The 20,045-nt window shown below is 42.2% G+C and overlaps 8 protein-coding genes across 13 annotated transcripts in view; 4 read left to right on the forward strand and 4 right to left on the reverse strand.

Annotated features, from left to right (window-relative positions):
* Positions 1-522: 522 nt before the first annotated feature.
* Positions 523-8,737, reverse strand: LOC112466953 (guanine nucleotide-binding protein subunit gamma-e). Its single transcript, XM_025035328.1, has 2 exons — positions 8,235-8,737; positions 523-2,373 (listed from the first exon to the last, which is right to left on the reverse strand). The coding sequence occupies exons 1-2, from the start codon at positions 8,345-8,347 to the stop codon at positions 2,268-2,270; spliced, it is 219 nt and encodes a 72-aa protein (XP_024891096.1). The 5' UTR covers positions 8,348-8,737; the 3' UTR covers positions 523-2,267.
* An 81-nt stretch (positions 8,738-8,818) lies between these two features.
* LOC112466952 (hemolymph lipopolysaccharide-binding protein-like) lies at positions 8,819-10,485 on the reverse strand. Of its 2 annotated transcripts, none has more exons than XM_025035327.1 (3): positions 10,331-10,485; positions 9,883-10,101; positions 8,819-9,576 (listed from the first exon to the last, which is right to left on the reverse strand). In XM_025035327.1, exons 1-3 carry the CDS (start codon positions 10,428-10,430, stop codon positions 9,278-9,280), a joined length of 618 nt encoding a protein of 205 aa, XP_024891095.1. In that variant the 5' UTR covers positions 10,431-10,485; the 3' UTR covers positions 8,819-9,277. The 2 variants fall into 2 exon arrangements, with proteins under 2 accessions (XP_024891095.1, XP_024891094.1); XM_025035326.1 differs by having other exon boundaries at positions 9,883-10,113.
* A 1,875-nt stretch (positions 10,486-12,360) lies between these two features.
* LOC112466965 (28S ribosomal protein S33, mitochondrial) lies at positions 12,361-13,082 on the forward strand. The gene is made up of 2 exons (XM_025035348.1): positions 12,361-12,491; positions 12,611-13,082. The coding sequence occupies exon 2, from the start codon at positions 12,640-12,642 to the stop codon at positions 12,979-12,981; it is 342 nt and encodes a 113-aa protein (XP_024891116.1). The 5' UTR covers positions 12,361-12,491; positions 12,611-12,639; the 3' UTR covers positions 12,982-13,082.
* Positions 13,083-13,286: 204 nt separating this feature from the next.
* On the reverse strand, positions 13,287-15,029 carry LOC112466964 (protein canopy 4). Its single transcript, XM_025035346.1, has 5 exons — positions 14,727-15,029; positions 14,294-14,420; positions 14,086-14,220; positions 13,848-14,012; positions 13,287-13,679 (listed from the first exon to the last, which is right to left on the reverse strand). The coding sequence occupies exons 1-5, from the start codon at positions 14,830-14,832 to the stop codon at positions 13,508-13,510; spliced, it is 705 nt and encodes a 234-aa protein (XP_024891114.1). The 5' UTR covers positions 14,833-15,029; the 3' UTR covers positions 13,287-13,507.
* A 237-nt stretch (positions 15,030-15,266) lies between these two features.
* On the forward strand, positions 15,267-16,043 carry LOC112466958 (probable protein BRICK1-B). Its single transcript, XM_025035338.1, has 3 exons — positions 15,267-15,546; positions 15,657-15,739; positions 15,929-16,043. The coding sequence occupies exons 1-3, from the start codon at positions 15,426-15,428 to the stop codon at positions 15,953-15,955; spliced, it is 231 nt and encodes a 76-aa protein (XP_024891106.1). The 5' UTR covers positions 15,267-15,425; the 3' UTR covers positions 15,956-16,043.
* The window catches only part of LOC112466956, a 6,588-nt gene continuing 2,524 nt past the window's right edge, over positions 15,982-20,045 (reverse strand). The window contains exons 1-3 of one of the 5 annotated variants that reach the window (XM_025035333.1): positions 17,625-17,851; positions 16,459-16,755; positions 15,982-16,363 (exon numbers count right to left, since the gene is read on the reverse strand). In XM_025035333.1, the coding sequence (XP_024891101.1) occupies positions 16,143-16,363; positions 16,459-16,747 (510 nt within the window). In that variant the 5' untranslated portion in view covers positions 16,748-16,755; positions 17,625-17,851 and the 3' untranslated portion in view covers positions 15,982-16,142. Of the gene's footprint in view, positions 16,364-16,458; positions 16,756-17,335; positions 17,438-17,463; positions 17,519-17,604; positions 17,852-20,045 lie in introns of those variants that run through there. The other 4 variants (XM_025035332.1, XM_025035335.1, XM_025035334.1 and 1 more) reach the window with 4 other exon arrangements.
* Positions 18,243-19,128, forward strand: LOC112466957. The gene is made up of 3 exons (XM_025035337.1): positions 18,243-18,383; positions 18,489-18,609; positions 18,717-19,128. The coding sequence occupies exons 1-3, from the start codon at positions 18,354-18,356 to the stop codon at positions 18,860-18,862; spliced, it is 297 nt and encodes a 98-aa protein (XP_024891105.1). The 5' UTR covers positions 18,243-18,353; the 3' UTR covers positions 18,863-19,128.
* Positions 19,245-20,045, forward strand: part of LOC112466955 (farnesyl pyrophosphate synthase-like) — a 9,070-nt gene continuing 8,269 nt past the window's right edge. Inside the window, exon 1 of the mRNA XM_025035330.1 lies at positions 19,245-20,029. Within this exon, the coding sequence (XP_024891098.1) occupies positions 19,902-20,029 (128 nt within the window). The 5' untranslated portion in view covers positions 19,245-19,901. The remainder of the gene's footprint in view (positions 20,030-20,045) is intronic.

The following is a 20,045-nucleotide window of genomic DNA, read 5'->3' on the forward strand; positions in this document are numbered from 1 at the left end:
TAAATGAGATTTTATATAAGGTAATTTTCGATAGAGACTCTCAGAGGACGGCCGAACGCAGCCGGGCAAAACCGCGCGCGCGAACGTATCAAGTTCCGCCTCTAAAAGCGCATAACTCTCGGAGTCGGAACGTGGTTTTGTTCGTGGTTTCGCGATAGCGCTCGCTCACGCTGCGGGTTTTGTGTTGTGTGAAACAAAAGCGGTTGTAATACGGTTTTGTTTAAAATTATACTCTGGATATCGTATTACGAAATTGGAACCGACGCGACGGCAAAACACGCTGTTCCGCGAATCTGAGAAAATATCGAACCCTACAGAACTCACTTATATACAGGGATACTGGATTAAAAATTTGTAAAAAGAAAGTTTCCAGACATTTACACGTATATATCTGTTATTTATAATTAAACAAGAATTATGTGCAATTCTAACTTAAATAAACACTAGCAAGAAACGAAACAATAACTTCTCTTAGAAAGCGTACAGAATTTACTTAAATCAAACTCCATGCGTTTATCGATCTATATTTGCGTTCCAGTCAACTTTATTTTCGGCATATTATGTCATCACATTTTATCTTTCATATACATGAGAATTGTCTCGATAAAAATTCCAAGTTTCCTATACAAATAATAATACATGCGTTCTCTATACAAGTTGTCTCACAATTGTTTGTAACACTTTTTTGGCAAATTGAAGTATCGACGCCTTTTCGTAACAATAATTAATCATTAAACAAAACATATTCACGCAGTTTACATTCCACCGATTCGAATATAAAAATAGCAATACGATAGTATTCGAACACCTCGTCGTTTGATTAATAAGTTACATATGTACGTTAATATTGTTAATAAGAAATTAAAAACGCGGAGAATTTTTAGCAATTGCGGAATCTCATGCGCGTGCATCATCGAATATCTCGTATCTCGATAAATAGAGAGTGTAGCGATGCCAGAATCCCGCGGGCGTACATATCGTGATTGTCAGTAGAAACGGCTAGCAACTAGTCAGACGACGAGGAAGAAAGAGAAAAAGCGAAAGAGAGAATCGAATGTCATGCCGCGGTAGAGCGATTCCGGTCGCACTTCAGATGATTTTTCGTTAAATTGAAGACTCGCGATTTTCAATTTAAGAACTTTATGTGTGACGATTCTGCCGTGCACGCGTTTCCCTGAGAGACGAGTAACGAATGCAGAAAACAGGATTTTGGATTTTCAGTCGCTGGTCGTGTTATATATTTTCGTAAGAAATTCGCGCAGAGGTACATACAAGATTAATTAAAATTATCCGTTACAGTAATTAACTGTACGCTTGTACAATACGAATATATATATATATATATAGATTTATGTATACACGTAACGTTAAGAATAAATTGCGTTCATGGGTTGATCGGTGAATGGAGAGAGTTTTAACACGGCAAGTGAATGCATCGGCGAATGAGATGTACAGGGCGGTACGTCGCGTGGCATGCGGCGATTAATTCGACGTTGATCGAGCCGGGAAGTGGTTCATCCGTTTTCACAAATCTTCCAGGTGTTTTCCTCCTTTTTCTTCTCGCTTCTCGCCTCTGCGCCCCGTTGGTACCTCGCGAACGCAAGACGTTTTGAATTTGACGCAAATTAACGACGCGGTTGTTTCATAAGATTTATACGATCGTCATTTTCGTTATTTTTTTCTTTTTTTTTTTTAATCTTTTATCTTGTTTTCGTATCCTTTTGTCTGTGTCAACGGGCCGATCGATGCACAGGCTTCGAGTTATCTCGGAATATCTTTACGAATATAACAATTAGCGAAGGATGACGATATGATGGATCTGACGGAGACGACACGGGTCGGGAAATTGGCCGGCAAAGCCGCACGCCGCGCGATCGTGGTCCCGGAGGAACGGAACGGTCCGGCAAACGGATTTGGCTTCAGTCCGATTTTCGATCGGCACAGATCGACTGCGGGATCGATCGTAGCCCACGTTTCTATTTCGGCATCAGGGTTGCCGGTCGACGATCGCTTCGATGACGATCGGGTAGATCCGCGAACCGCGATCGAATCGCAGCGGACGTCCACCGGGCATATCTCTTCCTCTTCCTCCTTGCGTTTTCTCCTCCTGCTCCTCTTGCTTCTCCTCCTCCCTCCCCGCTTCGTGATCTCTGGCTGAGATTCCCTTTGCCGCGGATGAACAACCGGACTCCTCCCCCTCCCCCCACGGTTTTTGTATGCACGCTTCCTTCTTCTTCTGTTGCCCTTCCACCGCGCTCTGGCCCCGATTACATGATTATACACTTGCCTTTCTCGGCCCAGGGATTGTTCTTCTTGTCGGGCGCGTGTATCAGCGGATCGTTTTTCTCGTTCTCTTCCACGTACTCCCGCATCCTGCCGAGAAGAAGAATAAGAGGGTCAAGCCGGTACGTCAGTCTCGCGTAATGCTGAAATTGCAACCTAGCAACATGCGTTACTACTCCGGCTTGCCGTGCAGCTTACCTAAGACTATGGCGCAATAAACGTGCGATTGTGATTCGTTCTAGTGGAATTAATTCCTCATTGCGCGACCCTTTATCTCTTCGTAAAGTCGCGTTTCTTACTTATTTAGAACATGCGCGAGAAAGGACGATCAGGTAAATTTATTTTAAGTATAAAATATTCGTTCAGAAACTTCAGAATATTACCGTAGATCTTTTTATTCGTTATTAATCGCAAATTGTAACATGTTATCTTTGGCTTCTTCAATAAAAGTTTTTTTTTTATTTGAGGACAAGAAGATATGTCAAATTATTATTATACGCGTGCATTTCTCTTGATAACGAATATTTTATTCTCGGGACACATTGTTGAATTCGTATGTGTCAAATAATACTCAATTTCAGTCATTTTTAATCAATCCTATTATCATCATTGCTCCTATTCAATATGTTGTTAATTTAACTAATGAAGTTAAACCTAATGAAGCTAAAATAATAAATTTCAACACACACCTGGTGGCCAAAAGTAACAAAAGGTTACATATTTTAATATTTAACAGTGTATCGCGCGTTTCGGTGCATTGCTCGCGCTCAAAACTCGCCGGAGGCGCAGATTTGGCGTTTTTCCAGGATCTCGTGGAGAATGGTCCCGCGCGAGACGCGAGACTCGTGCACGCGTGGATACGCTACCTCCGATTTAGTAGATCGCCGATAAGTTCGCGCCTCCGCATGTAGAGCGGCCGATCCGATCGTTCGCGTTTCGCGAGGAAGTCGGTGAAAGGGACTCTCGGTTCTCTCGGTTCTCGCTCGCGCGCGGCCGATTTTGCGTTCAAGGAGAGTTGCCGCGGCGCAAGCGGCACGACGACAAAACGGCACGAAGCTTTCGAATTTTGTTGCCACCTAGACGCTCGCCAAGCGCAAAATGTCCGTGGACATTCCTTCCCGCGGGATACAAGAGCGACGCGCCGGTCGGTCGGTTTAACGCCGCACGCGCGCGTTTAACCCTTCACTGCGTGTTTTTTTTTTATTGCGCACATAAACGACGGCTGTAAACTATGGTTCAACATTGTCGTGCAAGCCTTCAACGTCGGAACATGTGCTTGAGCAAATACGCGATTTATTTTGAGTGACAGCTGCAGCGCGTTTGCGCGCATGAATGACGAGGTCGACGCATTAAGAATCACTTGGTAGCTACATGTCTTCTTTCAACAAATGCCCGTAGAGAAAATTTTTTTTTTTCGTATTAATTCAAATAAATAATGAAATTAAGATAAATAAATATTATGAGTAAAGAAATTTACGAAATGATGAGTTAAACTATAATCATCCTAATCCTAGTCGCGCGAAATGTTTTTTTTTTTAATTTCCACAATACGAGCGATAAAACACGTGGCTTTTTATAACGAGCGAGAGAATATTTCTCTCTCATATCGTATTCTTACGTTACGATTGCACGTAAATTTTATTTGACTAGCAATAATCGCATTTCGTGCTTGATCGCGGTATTGATTTATCAGAGTTCGTGCGGGGATCGCGCGGACTTTCACTTATCAGCGTCCGTCGCGCAATTTTTAAGTGCGGGTGAACGACCTTCCCCCGACACCCGTGTCGTAATGTTACCGATTCGCGATTTCTGCGACGAACTATTATTTAGCGACCGTCGTTTATATAATGAGCCGGCAATCGCATCGAAATCGGAGCGATTCCGAATCCCCGCGAGTCGCGATGCCAAATGGAGAGAGCCTCGTCGAGCGGATCGGTCGGTATGAAACGAAATGAATGGCGATTCTGTTCACTTCACGCTCGAGTTCGCGGTTTGTCTCACTTTCGTGTCTATCTTTACGGCCTGGCGGACGAGAATGGAAGCCGCAATTTAACGCACGATGATCGAGTGAAACTATCTGATTGACAAAAATGCTGGCGACAAGTATGGTATTCCAGTATTTCCAGTTTCGCTAAACATTCGCGCGCCGCCGACATTATATTTGTGTCACAAAATTTTTAAACAGAGGCACGTTAACTCCAGATTTCTTGAACCTAATTAGTAAAAAAGAGAAAGAAGGTACAAATTTTTATTTTATATATGAGATAAAGAAGTAAAATTTACAGTTTACCCCTTTCCCCTTCTTTCTCCCTTGTAAAGAATAATTTCGATTATAATTCATGTTATAAATTATAAATTCTAAATCATATTTGATTGTTTATTAATAATCGTAAACGCTGTTGATCGCGAATAGTAGGACTTCCACGAAAAGAAGAGCGTCGGAAGAGAACGACCCACATTGCGTGCCAATGAATGCAACAGGCGTCGGGTTCAGCCGAGTTTAAAGGAGGTCATCCTAAATTCAGGAACCGAGACGCGCGTCACGCCGCCGGGCCGCGGCCGCCGCTACCATCGTGCCGGTTAGCATATATCGATATTTCACGCGCGATAATTTCGATTTGTGTCTCTGTGTACGACCAGCTCTCTCAATTAAACCGGAATTAGATCGTTAGCGAGAAACCGGCCGTGGCGCATGGGCGCATCGCTAATGGACGCGATACGATCGAGCGGGCACATGCGGGAAGTATAAGTAGGCGCCCCGATCTTCTTGTTCCGGCGCGTGATCCCGCTTGCGGAACGACGCGGAACCGCGCGCGCGCGCTCGCGTGCGTTTAGGCCAAACGACGACCGGACGGTTGTTTTCTTCGGTTTTCGAGGCGAGTTAAGTATCGCGCGCGAAAGCAAAAAATTTCCGCGGTCTCGCGCGACTTCTCGAGCGGTGAAAGGCGGCGGAGCACCCGCCTTCCTCTCCCTCTCCTCCCTTCGCTCCGCGCGTCACCCCCGTTTTTTTCCTTCTCCTCTCTTTCCTCTTTCTGTTTATCCCCTAATCTCGCGCCCCGATAATACGACGATACGTTTCCACACGCCCGCTTCCTGGATCCTTCCGCTATCTTTCGTCTCGCGCGAGATATTGATGCAATCTTGCGAAACGCCGCGGTGCAGGTGACCGGGGATGCTTTCGCTCGTATTCAACAGGTTCGATATTTTTAAGTGTCGGTCCTACCGGTGAAAATCAATTAAGAGAAAGGATATCTGAAATAGTATATTAATAAAAGCAACCAGAAATAAAAGTTTCTTTTGAAACGAGAGCGTATAGCACGTTCATAATATAAGTTTCCTTTTAAAAACGAATTATTGTAATTGAATATTACAATAACATATAACTAAAAATATAATCAAATTGTCCACCGAGGTAAAAGAGAAGTATTTAACTCGAGTACTGTTGCGTTTTATGTAATTTATAATACAATATTTTCTCCGTATAGGCTCGTTACTGTACAAAAGGTCGTTAACGCCGTCATTAAATCAGTCGGAGCGTGAGTTAAATTCGCAGAGCCGATCGCGTTTTGCGAGCTTATAGTCTCGCAATAACTCGGCCGCGCTCGATCATTATATAGCGAGAGCGCGCGACACGGCGAGGGATATAATTAGCTGGAGCCGAACGGACCGCGGCGAGGGATAATCCTCGCGCGATCTCTTTCCGCGCGATCCCTTTCGTTTGCGCGTGACGAAACCGTAAGAAGTTGAGGGACGATCGCGGATCGGGGACCAGCTGGCGCAGTGCGCGGCGGTTCCAATTAGATCACCGCCGATCATCGCCGGTCATTGAGTCATCATAATCGCCGACCGGCGCGGCACGGCGACGTCAGGTTCGGCGCTCCTATTTGCGCGTATCACAAATACGCGCGCGTTCCCCTGAAAGTGATCGTGTGCCGCGCGAAAACGCGATTAACGCGAGAATACACGCACCGCCGAGTTCCAAGGAGATCCTGTCCCTCTCCACGTAACACGGGGACGTCGAGCATACAATTCACAGCCTTGACTGTGCCGCGGCGGCTGCACATGGGCGCGCGCGAGATGACTTATCTGGGAAAAGGCGCAGCAGCGCTATACGAGGCGAGGAAAACGCGATATCGGGAACACCGGAACACCTACGCCGCGATCAGGAGCATGCACATTTCGTAGCAATTGCGGTTTTAACTCGTGGCAATAAAAATTCAATTCCACATTTCGCGCATAATGGATAACAAATTTTCTAAGTTACACTGATCAATGTTATCTTTGAAATAATGATTGGTGATGCCCTTCCAAAATGTAATACCGATTAAGACTTTAATCAGTAAATTTTAAGACACGTAAAAAAATTATACCCTTGACTTCTAAAACATTTTCCCAATTTTGGCTCTCGTGTTCTCTTTAATATTGGGTTGGCAAATAAGTTCGTTCGGTTTTTTGACTGGTTTTGACTAGAAAAAACCGAACAAACTTATTTGCCAACCCAATATATGTATATCATACAATTATAATAAAATATTTTTTACTTCCATTAGATAGGATCGCGTTTATCGTATATTTTTCCTTTTTTTGCCATATTTTTTCAAGCAACTGAGAAAAGCTGCTTGTGCATGCATTCGTAACTGTGGTTAATATACGTAATTACAAATTAAAAAAATAAATTTTTATTCAATTTTTAATAACGTTATCCTTCAGCTGAAGCTGAAATGGACACAGTTGAACCTTGAACGAAAACAACCTGCGGTGATTACGGTATTACGTAGGTTTATGCGCGAACCAATTCATCTGGAAAGGCATTCTACGATTACGCACCGGCGAAAATTATACATCGTCGGTTATTCAGGAACTAGGAACTACAGCTGTTACCGTTAAACAGCCTTCGCGCAATGTGCCTTGTACATAGAGAATACCTGAAGTGTTAAAAAGCGCTTGTAGAACGAATAGACAACGCCCGTGCTGCAAAAACTAAATGCGCTAGCTCGAGATCCACGGACCTAATGGTACTTCTTGTTTATTGAGTGTACTTAAATTATATAAAAATACTTAACGATTACTCAGAGACCAGAATAGACAAAAAAAAATGTGTTAACAATTGAAGAAAAGATGTGCCTTATGCGTATAATGTTACAGTGATCTACAAGTCGAATATTACGAATACATATAACGAATACATACATATACATATCCTATTGGCTAACATTAATAACAATACAAAATTATAATAAATGAAGAATAAAGATAAGTACTTATTTTCTATATCAGTCACTTGTCCAGTAGCAAATGAGTGCAAGATGAGCTATTACATTTCGTTCGAATGAGGCAAAGATTAAAGAAAAAAAACAGAACTATAGTTTTCCTGATTAGTATCAGGAATCAATTCTAATATTAAATAAAAGAAAATATTAAATAAATATCCCAGAAATCGCATTTAAGCACAGATCATGCAACTTTCAATGAAAAATGGCGGCTGTTCGATACCTATGCGTCAACAGTAATGATGACATTGAACATTAATGTAAAAAGGTAACGTTAAGTTAAATTTATGTGTAAACGAACACACATACAAGCAATTAGATTTCAAATAAATTTCGATAAGAATTTAGAAAATTAATTTAAGATTCAGATGCACCGGTATCTGATGACAATAAGAGGGAAATCACAACAAAAAGTAATAAATTCCAATTCAATTTTCAATCTCTGGAGAAAACTCCGCTTCAGAAATTCGCCGCTGGATCCACAATCGGCAGAAATTGGCAGGATTTCTGGGATACACCTGCGTGCGAGGGCGACGGGTCTTCTCGGGTATCCATAGACGTGTGCAAATGATACGCAAGCAGGGCGGAAGAACGAATAGACAACTAGCAGTGCAAGCTAGACGACGACGGCGACGACGACGACGAAGATGACGATTCGACTGGCGCCGACGATGCACTTACGCCGCGATACTCTTCGACAGGGGCCACCGTTCCATGGACGCCTGGTACTTCATGTTCTCGATCTGCTTCTTCAGTGCGTCCTTGTCCATGGTGGCGAGTACACTGGGATCCATGGTTACAGCCGCACCCCCCTTGTCGCAAAATCGGGAACGGGATGGCGCGTGCGCCTACACCAGGAAAATCAATAAGGACGGCTTGTGAGTGTATATAGCTATCGGGCGCTGTGCCCGTATAAACGCGAACGACGGCCTCGTCGGGGACGACGAGAGGGAAACTCGACCCCCCCGCCCCCGCGACGGGAGAGATCAACCGAAATCTCATCACCGTAATCTGGCCCGATCGCCGGCGTTTGTATTCATTCGCGAAACACGACGAATGCAAACCGATATGTAAACGTCAGATGGGGTCGCGATGATTGAAGCTTTGTGAACAGTATTGCCCTTTGTATATATACGCGGTTTACGAATCCAGTAGTTGGGAGAAACAGGGAATACGAGTGCTCTTTGACCTTTAAGTTGCGACGAGTCTCTCCTATCCTCCCGACTGCGGTGTTCTCAATAACGGAGGCAAGATGTTTAAAGTGGTTCTAGTTAAAATTCACTTTATGTCTTCCGTTAATTTTAACTATTACAGTTATAATCTAGAGAAAACAAGTCTTTCCCATTTTTTGTTTATATTATATTATTTTTCAATCGTCCTCTTTATGTTCTATCAATTATATTGCTTCTAAAGAATCGACATTCTTAAGTATATTTTGTAAGAAGATAATAGTCTCCTTTCATCATTTCTTAGTATGTTTTACGCATGTTCCACAGCATTCAACATCCTTAAAGATAATCGTTAGGTATAAAAATAGAGCTTATGACCTATAATCGCTTTCATTAATCGTGAAAATACGCCTGCATTATCACACGACGTTGTTAATTCGATCTTGATAGCACATCTCAGGATGACTATTTAATTATAAACCTTTGATAAATCGCGTATCGTTACAACGTCCGATTATGATCTCGCGTTCGCACGATTTATGAGGATTCGCTGATTCAGACGGTAATTTCGCAGAAGAAGGCAACTGCCGCGGTGCACTCGGTATCGTCCATCCCGCCGTCCTTTAGGAGGACTCCGCAATGCTGCTTCCCGTTATGGTTGTCGGGTTCGTTGGCAATTTTCAAAGTCCATTTTGAGTAGCCCGTGGCTTCCAGAGATTCATCCGTGATCGTGTTCCAATCGCCCTCCTCGTAGAGATCGTGTACACCGAGCCATGCCCGATCTATCTTGTTCTCCTCCAAAATGTGCAACAGCAGCTTTTCCTCCGAATTGGAGTTAATGACAGCCAAATGACCTACGCCGACAGGCAGATTCGCATTAATCCGTATAAATTTACGTGACTTTTGCTGTTATCTAACTCGTTTGTGACTGACAATGAAATTCGGAAATCATCTGTCAGCGACACGAAAGCGCGACCAAGATTTACTCGTTAACTTTTGCACGCATTTCTATAGTCTCATTGGATGCCGTATTCTTGATATATAAAAGACAGTTCAGCAAAGGGCGATTCACGATGAAATGTTATTGCTCGCGGAAAATGGTGGAAACGTGGCGGAGCATTTCGATGAACCGTCATAAAAAACTCACAATAGGAACTCACCCCCTTCTTGAATGCAAATTCTACGAGCTTTGTTCCATGGCACCTTGCGGGCGTGAAGTTTATGAGCACCCATGCCAGGCGTAATAAGGTAATCGCTTCCTGCTTTTTCTATCAGATTGATACCATCTTGCATTTTCCATTGACGCGGTCCGTAAATGTAAATAACCTGCTGTGCCGGAGACAAATTTCCATTTGCGTTTGGTAATAACTTGCTTGCAGCTGTAGGAAAGTCTTGTAAATTGAGATATTTTTCCCTACATCGATCACGATGAAATATGTATTATGATGTAAAATATATAAATTAATAAAAAATATTCAATTTAACATTCAAAACATATAGTTATGACACGAAATATTATTCTCCTCCTCTCTCTTTAAAGTTTCAAGTAAATTAAAGTGTATTTGCTAATCCTAAAGTGATATTACAATTCATTTCTTATTAATTTACCTGTCAATCCATTGATTGCCGTATCAGTTCCAATTGGACTTTCCGTATTTGCCGTACAATACGTTATCACGTATAAAAGTACTAACATGTATCGCAGCATGATTATTATGCTATTACGTCGACAATATAAATCTTCGAGAACAAATGACAAATGACGGCGGACACGCGTATTTATATTATACGATAAGAAACTGCTATCACACACCCACATATGATATAGGGAAGTACGACTGATAACCTTCAGTAATGCCGCACTAATATTATAATATATAATATTATAATATTCAACAAAAATAGATATATAAAAAGTAAATAAAGCAATGCCGAGTGTTTCCTTAAAATTGTATAAAATACTTTGAGTTGCGTTTTAATCATTTCTTCTAAATTCTTCTAAATTGTATAATACAAATGTGTCTCCTCCCTATTTAATACATGAGAAGTAAATAGTCCTATTATTTATCAATTCGAATTATTTAAATGTGTTTAAGTTATCGCAACAGGATATTACTCACTGGGATTCCTAACATTATCAACATCGCATCATATTATTATGATATCATTAGTTGGAGCAATCATATGTGAAAAATTATGACTAAAATGTCGCATAAATTACTCATAAATTACTAAATAAAATATCATGTAAATAATTATATTTGATTGTATCCAATACGGTTTTTTTTTCAACATCTAGATAATATCTCTTAATTATTTTTATAACATATTTAATTTGTTAAAATTAAAAATATTTATAAAGCAACTCGTAAATGCAGATTTCCAATCGTTTAATGAAAAATTTCAGTTTCGGCCCGTATTGGCCGTTGTTACAATTGCAGTCAAGTAAACGCCTCAATTAAAAGCGCACACAGGATTATTCTTGAGAGGAAATGCAACGCAATTGCATTCCAGGCTAAAAGTTCAAATGCCACTGTAACGTGCGATTTATTGCGCATAAAGTAACAATAAAAGTTTCGCATTTTATAGTACGACGATTGTACGATTTCTACATCGCCTTCATTGATTCTTGCGAAGGCACAGAAAATTTGCAATTAATTTTTGCACACTGATAACTAATTACATTTACAATTAATTGCTCATCGTTTGCAGTTTTACGAAATGCATCAATAAATTAGTCGAGATCGATATTTTTGAAGCTTCAATTAATACATCATAATTTATACGATCTAATTAACTAAAAGTTTTCCGTTAAATAATAATACTAAAATTAATTATTTCACGCTCAAATCGGTTTGCAATCGCCGTTATTAGTTTTAATAAGTTAGAATTAATTTATGAGAGATACATAAATCGTGAAAGTTCAAGTAGGTAGTACTTACCTAGACGAAGAGCGATGGAATTCTGCGGCGATGCGACTTTTAGCGGGCTTCGCGATTCGCTTACGGAAGCCTCGGAAAATCCGGGCAATCTAATTTAATAATAATTTCACCGCCGATATCCTCAATCGTCGTCAATACACCTATAATGCACTCGCTGACGAACGCGTTGAACTTATAATTCAGCGAGAATGCACACATATCTCCGATGTCTGACTTTTATTTTTATATAGAATTAAAATGCAATCGTTAAATTAAAAATATTCTTAATAGAAAAAGTCGTTCGTAAAAAATCACAGCTATGCCCGTCTCAAATATATTCATTAATTTTTCCTTAACCCTTTATAGTGCGGTTTTCTTGTAACAAAATGGCAAAAAAAATTTGATTTATTAAAATTAATAATTTATTTAATATAATTATGCATAATAATTTCACTTTTAGGGACAAAAAAGCACAAATGTTAGATTAAAGATAATATTTTAAAATTAACTCTATAATAATGCACTTATTAAATATTGTACGTCTTTTTAGTTACATTGCTGATAACAGAATAAGCAAAATTAAACAAACTAAATTCCTGCTAATATTAAAAGATAAAATCCGCTTACACAATTTATAATTGCAATTTTCGAATTTGCCGCCAATTTGCTGATTATTGGTTATGTTCATGTATAGTGTATGCAATCAGCTGTGCACAATAATGAGATTGTAGAAATGTAGATGTGTAGAACTATGGCATGTGGACGATGTTTTTCTCTGCTTTCACCTTCGTTCGAAGCTTAAACTAACAATTTGATCTACAATTTTACGCGTAGAAACAGATAACGAGGTAGACAAATGGGATTTCTTCAAAAATTGACTTCTGTCGTTTGTCTCGAACCTAAAAAGTTTCATTCTGATCTTCGTAAAGTCGGTTTTAACCTTACTTTCCTTCTTTCTTTCGTATAGGCTTGACAAGAGGCAGTCTGACAATCAAGATGAGTAAATACGTGAATCTGGCGAACGTGGGCACTAATTATGCCATGCGTATGAATCGCTTGAGTAACCGAATCTTCGGCGAGGTGACTAGGCCGACTAATCAGAAGTCGATGAAGGTCGTGAAGCTCCTCAGTGAGAAACCGGTGAACAAGCGACCGGAGATCGTGGATTATTATCCGAGATTCAAAGAGACGGAACTGTTGATGACACATCTGCGCGATTACGGTCTCTTCAGGGACGAGCATAAGGACTTCAAGGAGGAATTCGAGCGTCTGAGAGAGCTTCGCGGTAAATCCAAGTGGATACCGCCTCCCTTCAGAAATAAACCCAAACCATCTTAAGATTAATACAATCTGTACTTGAATGTAACAAATTTTGCTGCGAAGAGTGCGTATCTCATCTGCAAATAATAAACCACGTGCTTTATTTAATACAAATATAATTTTTTTCATGAAACGATTCATATTCATAAGAATTATGCCTCTACCTTTCCGGCATATTAAGTAAAACTTGGTTGACATATTTTAACTGGTATTAAATAAAACTACAAACTTTTTGACATGTTTTAGTACGTACATTAACGTAACATTTGAATTGACGCTTATATTGGTCTATATGTACATTTACAAGTGAGTCTTGTAGAAAATATATAAAAGAAGTTTATTATAAAATTTCCAACAGTACAATAGGGCACATATACGTATATCCAAGTATATAGACAATGCTAATATTTACAGATTACGTTTATATACAGAATTGGTAGTGTGTGTGTACATATATTGTACCTCTATTGGATGTAGGATCACATTCTACTTAATTCATTAATAAAAGGTATCTATACGAATTTGTTCGTTTATTCTCGTAGGTTTACAATTCTTGCTTCGTATTCTGAGAATTATCCTTCATATTTTCTTTACTATTTGTCTCTTCCTTAGATATCCCTTTTTTCTTTTTCTTTTGTTTGTTGACGTCTTTTCCGATGTCCTCGTACAGACAAGAATCATTTTGTCCTTTCAATGCACGCTCGGAACATAAATATCTAAACAGTGAACATTAAAAAAAAATAGATGCCGATTTCGTAAATAATATAAACGATTAATGTCCATTTCTCAATGCAGATTAACTTTAATCTCGATTTAATTTACTAAAGTTAATCTGCATTGATAGAAAAATGGACATGTGAGACAGGTATATTCTAGGTTGCTACCTAATTAAAGGAATCTCTCCCTGATGGTTGTGATACCAGTCTTCAATGTCAGCTTCGTGATTTTCTAGCAAGCTTTCACATTGCGTTTTCAAAGTAGTTATCTCTACGGAAGGCTTGTCCCACAGCTCGTAGGGAATACCCAATTCTACTTTAACTCCCTTATCCCTGTAATCATACATATATCGATTAATTTTCAGAACACTATACAGTACTCTATTGCGCTAACAATATATCTTACACAAGGCCGTGCAACGTTTTGAACGTTTGACTCATTCCTTTCGCAAATCTCGTACTGTCCGTACGCTCTTTGTGTATATTGTATTCCAGTATACGCTCACAAACATCCTCCATGGATTCTACTAACCGCAATTCTCTGGGGAAAAACGAAAATTATATCAATCTCATCAGAATAATCTCATTGCAGTCTCGCTCAGTCCGATACTTACGACTTCTTATATTCCTTTTTCTTCTTTGGCGCAACATCGTCTACCGAATATCCAATCTCTAACACATCATGTGTTTTTCCTGTTTCGTCGAGCCTAGCTTCGAGCTCTGTAGCTAAAACTTTGCACACTGCAACAGAGATTTATCATTAATTTCAAAGGTAATTTTTATTAAAGATTTGAAGTTATTGTACGCAGAAAAAATTTCTTAATCTTCCAGTACATTAAGGCTGCGGTCCACTTGACGCTACAAATGCTTCGAAGCATTTCTCTTCTCTTTTCTTTCAATGAAGAAAGAAGGAGAAGAAGAACACTCCAAAGTATTTGTAGCGTCAAGTAGACCGCAACCTAAGTTAATGGAAAATCATATATATTCTAACGCTAACGCTCTAAATTTACTACGTTTCTCTCTCAGAAATATATAATTGCCCACCACCTTCGCATTTATTGGCGTATTTAACCCCTTGCTCCTCCTCGGGGTCGCCGAGAGCAAAACTCACGAGTAATAAATTTAATAAAATTGCACGATTCACCAGCAGCATCGTGGCTTATACCAAATAAAAGAGGGATGTCAGCCGCGGTAGATCATGGAAATCACTGGAATGTCACGAATATGCAGCGTCGCGCAACACGACGTGATAACCGGCGACCTATCCACGTCCACAATTACAGTATCAAAATAAAATAAATAAACTTTAGCCGCTTATGCTGAATTACACCGACTATTATTATCATACAGCATATACGATAGCGTGTGTGTGTGTGTGTGTGTGTGGAGCACGGTGTGAAGTCAGTCGATTGGCTGAAGAATAGGGAATTTAGAGAAATTTCCAAAGCAAGTCGGAAGCATTTTTCTATCTTTATCAGATATCAATGTAATCAAAGAGTCTCTCTCTTTTTCTCTCTCTTTCTGCTTTGCCGCACGAGGTCCCTAAAATTAAATCGATTCGGTGTTTCGAGTTACCCCGTCGCCACCCGTCGCTCCTGTTGATCTCCGACGACTTCGACTACGACCTGACACATTCCAAACAATGCGATAGAACCGTCTGGAGGACACTCTTCGCTCATCGTTACATCGGCAATTTAGCCAAAGGAGACTCGGCAAGAGAGAGAATACACCGCGGCGTCGAGGAGAATGGCAGCCATACATCGGGAAGCGATACAGAAACAGATTCAACAGGACTGGGCTAACCGCGAATACATAGAAGTTATCACTGGCAGCATTAAGAAGATTACGGATTTTCTCAATTCCTTTGGTAATTCGCTATTGACTCCATATTTCCCTCACAAAACTGCTATCAATTTAACATGCATATTTTTAGTCTTGTTGTATGTCTTTTGCAATAACCTTCTTTTTTTCTCTTAGATATGTCTTGTAGATCGAGGATAGCGGTCCTCAACGAAAAGCTCACGACCCTCGAACGGAGAATCGAGTATCTCGAGGCATGCGTAAGTAATTTGTTTTCTATCTACATTGAAAAATCGCATTATTGATTACAAAAAGGCAATCTGTTTCTTGATTGCACACCTATAACGTAACATTGCTCTTACGGCATTGCTATACCGAATATGTATTTTTTCTGTCGTTTATTTTCCATCATTTATATCGGTGGTTTCATAACGGCGTTTGTTCGACAGGTCACAAAGGGTGAAACGCTAACGTAATACTTCCACGTGTCGGCTCTACGACGTCCTTTTTACAATCCTTTTTATTTCCTGTACTAGAACTTGAATAAATACATGACGAAAGATACGCATTTGGTATCTCCTTGTACATCATCAATTATACAATATTTCCCCACCTGACTTACGTCAGCACTAATTATTTCCTTTCTGTACACGAAATATCATATTACTCCCATGGCCTGCGTCCCCTGGGATCCTTGGTGAGGGTGAAGTCGAACGGGATGCTGGTATATTGCTCTCGTACTTCCGGGTTCAACGGCAAGGGATTCCAATCGTTCAAGTCGCCGTACTTCTTGATCGTGGCGCACCCCATCAATAAAACCGTAAAGTGATGAGAGAACGGACCCTTCTTCTGCCAACAATAGCAGATCCCGCCTGTGGCTAACGCTGCAACGAGAGTAAACAACGAAGGAATGTCGATAGCTGTCGACACGTCGACCGGCGAAAACACTCGCCGAGATACACGTCGATACGTTACGTACAGGCCAGAATGTAACTGAGATAGCCGTCTTTCCCCCTAATTTTCGTCGTCGTGTACGCCACGGAGGCGAACGTGGCGCACATGGCAGTGACCGGTATCACCCAGTAGGACAGGCAATTCACCGTATTCCAGAAGCCCGCTGTCTGAGATAGGAGTATGGAATCGTATATGCCCACTCCGGCACTACCGACAAACCCATATTTCGTCAGTCCGACGATCTTTTCGAACGGATTCTGGCCCTCCGGGGCATTGCTGTACCTCCAATTCTCCCAGAAATAAGTTCCCAGCATGGTTGAGGCTGAAACAGAGAGAAAGAGAGATTGCCATGAGCCAGACCGTACACGGCAGAGTTTCTTACTGACTGTGCACAGTCCGTACTATTGCATTTTTAGTATTCGCGATCAACCGACTAATTGATTTTGATGTAAATTTGTGAGAGATACAGGGTGATAACTGCAATGTGTACAAATGTCGAAAATAAAGTGTCACGCGGGATTCGACCTAGTTATGGGTCCGTTTTCCATTGCTGAACTGGCCGCACTAGTTCGGAGTTTATTGTAGGCCAGTTTTAGCTGAACTTCTTGAACACAGTTCATGTTTTCTCCGTTTCCTTTCACGTTGGAGAGAAAAGAAGAAAAGATGAACCGCGCAAGAAGTTCAGCTAAAACGAACGGGCCTCTTTTCCTTCCGATGTGGAGTAAAAGGCCCGATTTTTTTCAGCCGAGCTTCTTGCACGGTTCATCTTTCGTCTTTTTCTTTTCACGTTGGTGAGAAAAAAGAGAAAAGATGTGCCGTGCGAGAAGTTCAGTTAAAGAGACCAGGCCTATTGATAAACTCTGAACTAGCGTGGCTAGTTCAACAATAAAAAACCGACATACCTTGCGTGGTTCAACTCTGCCGTAAGTTCGTGTTTACGAAAACAGTTTTAGGTAACAATCAAGGTAGTTTGCGGTCCTCGAGGAACCGTCGCATCTCTCGCACGAACGTGTAGTTCACATACCGATACGTCTACGGCGTCTCTCTGTCGTGAATCAACAACGACATACTCCTGTACGAAGGAAGGAAGAAGAGCGTTAAACTCCGAAACGGAGATATTATGATTGAAGATATGACATAACATCGGTGGTTATATATGTATTGTACATACGTGTGTGTACGTGTACGCACCGGGAGTCGCAAGTCTAGCCTCGCCGACTCAATTCGCCATAAAGGCAGGCAGTGGCACGTCGGCCAGGCTAATGTGGGCTAATGTCACACCGTAACCAGCGGATACTTCGAACGCGAACGTATCGTGTTGATGTTGCGTGCTCGAATTCTCGTTATTCTCGAAAGTAGACTTGGACCCTGGCTGCTGCCGTGAAGAGGCACGGTTGGTAGCATTGAAAATTACCGACGATGTGTTTTGCTTTTTCCTCAACTCAATATCAGCTGACGAAAGGGGCGAGGATGGGGGGACGAGATGGGCTCGCGGTAAAAGAGACGAGTTCTTCCTATTCGCGTAAGAGATACTTTTAAGATGCAAGGAGTACAAGATAATAATATTATTATTAATTAACAATATTTGATGAATATTTGATAAATAAATGTTGCTAACTCGATCGTGTCACGCATTGCGCTCGTATTACGCAACGCCGACCAATCGTTCCTCCCGAATGAGCCAGGCCAATCAGACTTCTTCTTCTTCTTCCAGGGACCAATCAAACGTCCTTACAATTTCTGCCTTTCGCATGCTCGCCAATGGCAAGACTGAAATTTCTCCACGTGGAGGAACGTTAAAGGGACGGAGCGACGGAGCGACGCCAGCGACGGAGCTCATTGTCAAAAGGACACTCATAACTCCGAATCATAATCGTTTGACAAAATTATAATTCGATCGTCGTTTATAATCGTCGCGAAATGTTGCGCGTCGCTGCGAGACGAGTACAGGTACGTATCGCGGAACAGAGTATATTGCGTTTAAAACTGTTTTTGCGAAGCCTTTAACCTGGTCCGCCTTTGCAAGCTTTCCAATTGTTATTGTTGCGTTTTCAGAATATAACGACCGTCGCTTCACGGACGTTGAGCGCACAGTCTTCGAGCGCCGCCGGTCAATCCACGGTGAACGCCGACGTGCCGGGCCTCAGCCAGAATGTTGTCAAAGTACCAAACGCACGTAAGATTTTAAAGATTAAAACAGTACATCGCTCTCCGCGGAGAGCATTCGCCAAAGGCAGATCTCCAGGGACTCCAGGCCTGCTGAATTTGAGAATTTGTTTTTAGCCGTAGGGCCCAACGCTTCCAAGGACAAGGAGTACAAGAATCCCGAGTACTTTTGCTACCACGTGGACTCGTTCGCGGAGGCTGAGTTAGAATTGGCAAAGTACAGACTGCCGCCGCCGTCTAATAAGAGACCGTTCAACAAATAAACGATAGAACGAAGAATATAGTAGGAATAAATGAGATAGCAAATTTAATAAGTTTGGGGAAAATGTTCGAGAGAGATGACGACAAGCCAGAGTGTTCAAAACTGCGCTATTATTATTACTTAAGAAAAATACGTTTAATATATTATTTATCTACGTAATCCCCTCCGATCGTTTTCGCCATTTTATCTCTGGAGAACAAAAATACATTTTGTCAAGCATATCTAGTCCGTCGCTCGTAAATAAACATGAAAATAAACAACATGAAATTTTCCAGCAATCGTTGAATCCTCAGGGCGAATCCCGTCCCGGTTGAGAGCCACTGTTTGGAGGAGCAGTTTCATTTAATACGCGGATCACACGAACGCGTCCGAAGCGCGCGGTCGGAATGGTCGGACTCGGCCGAGCTGCCGATGCCGCTTTCCCTCTTCGCCCCTTGTCGCTAACAGCTGACTGGCTTCCACGTAGAAACTAGAAACGTGCCAACCATACGATTCTTTGGTCCGTGGTGTAATGAGCGATATATGTGTATGACGGTGCCGGGACTGCCGGCGGCGTGTCACGCCACACCATAGTCGCCAGGAGGCCGCGTAAAGTCGGTCGAGCCGGATGAGCGCCGGTGCCCATCGCGTATGAGTGCGACGGTGACGCGGCCGCGCGACACCCCCCCGAGGTCCGAAGTTCGACGACGAGGGTCCGCGGTCCGCTCCGCCTCCAGTCGGCACGGCTGGCCACGACTGGACGGTCTGGACGTCGTCGCGGCGCCCGTTATCGTTATCCCTTCCGTTTCTTTTCCTTTGCGTTCTTTCCCCCTCCCCCCTTTTCCTCCCGAACCCGTCCGCGAGATCCCGAGTCGCCGGACACCGCGGGCTCCGCGAGTGGAGAGTGCTCGACTCGGAGTGGCCCGGGTTACCACGCGTTCGCGACCGTGAGCTCCTCGCCGATGTGAGTCCAGCCCGCGCGGTTTCGGCTGGTCAGGTTCTCTCTTCTTACGTACTTTCCTCGCGCGGGACACGCGGAGTGCGCGGCGGAGGATCCAGCGATGTCGGCCGTCGCGCGGAACCGATTCCTGTCGGCGCTCAGCGTCGCGCGGCGCCTCGCCGGCGCCGCCGCCGACCACGCGCACGTCGCACGCATGGGCGTGCGCCGCGGGGATGCAGCGTGCTGGAGGTGAGATGAGAGAGAG

Source organism: Temnothorax curvispinosus, unplaced genomic scaffold (genome assembly GCF_003070985.1).
Source record: "Temnothorax curvispinosus isolate PA1 unplaced genomic scaffold, ASM307098v1 QBEX01016763.1, whole genome shotgun sequence".
Lineage (NCBI taxonomy): Eukaryota > Metazoa > Arthropoda > Insecta > Hymenoptera > Formicidae > Temnothorax > Temnothorax curvispinosus.

Excerpts from the sequence above, each read along its gene's own strand:
- LOC112466964 (XM_025035346.1), bottom strand. The coding sequence starts at position 14,832 with ATGCTGCTGGTGAATCGTGCAATTTTATTAAATTTATTACTCGTGAGT. Across the intron at positions 14,421-14,726 it reads ATACGCCAATAAATGCGAAG|TGTGCAAAGTTTTAGCTACA; the intron begins GTGGTGGGCAAT and ends TCTCTGTTGCAG. Across the intron at positions 14,221-14,293 it reads AAAAAGGAATATAAGAAGTC|AGAATTGCGGTTAGTAGAAT; the intron begins GTAAGTATCGGA and ends GTTTTTCCCCAG.
- LOC112466952 (XM_025035326.1), bottom strand. The coding sequence starts at position 10,430 with ATGCTGCGATACATGTTAGTACTTTTATACGTGATAACGTATTGTACG. Across the intron at positions 10,114-10,330 it reads GGCAATCAATGGATTGACAG|ACTTTCCTACAGCTGCAAGC; the intron begins GTAAATTAATAA and ends TCAATTTACAAG. Across the intron at positions 9,577-9,882 it reads AATTTGCATTCAAGAAGGGG|GTCATTTGGCTGTCATTAAC; the intron begins GTGAGTTCCTAT and ends CTGTCGGCGTAG.
- LOC112466953 (XM_025035328.1), bottom strand. The coding sequence starts at position 8,347 with ATGGATCCCAGTGTACTCGCCACCATGGACAAGGACGCACTGAAGAAG. Across the intron at positions 2,374-8,234 it reads CTGTCGAAGAGTATCGCGGC|GATGCGGGAGTACGTGGAAG; the intron begins GTAAGTGCATCG and ends TCTTCTCGGCAG.
- LOC112466958 (XM_025035338.1), top strand. The coding sequence starts at position 15,426 with ATGGCAGCCATACATCGGGAAGCGATACAGAAACAGATTCAACAGGAC. Across the intron at positions 15,547-15,656 it reads GGATTTTCTCAATTCCTTTG|ATATGTCTTGTAGATCGAGG; the intron begins GTAATTCGCTAT and ends TTTTTCTCTTAG. Across the intron at positions 15,740-15,928 it reads TCGAGTATCTCGAGGCATGC|GTCACAAAGGGTGAAACGCT; the intron begins GTAAGTAATTTG and ends TTTGTTCGACAG.
- LOC112466957 (XM_025035337.1), top strand. The coding sequence starts at position 18,354 with ATGTTGCGCGTCGCTGCGAGACGAGTACAG. Across the intron at positions 18,384-18,488 it reads TCGCTGCGAGACGAGTACAG|AATATAACGACCGTCGCTTC; the intron begins GTACGTATCGCG and ends TTGCGTTTTCAG. Across the intron at positions 18,610-18,716 it reads TGTCAAAGTACCAAACGCAC|CCGTAGGGCCCAACGCTTCC; the intron begins GTAAGATTTTAA and ends ATTTGTTTTTAG.
- LOC112466965 (XM_025035348.1), top strand. The coding sequence starts at position 12,640 with ATGAGTAAATACGTGAATCTGGCGAACGTGGGCACTAATTATGCCATG.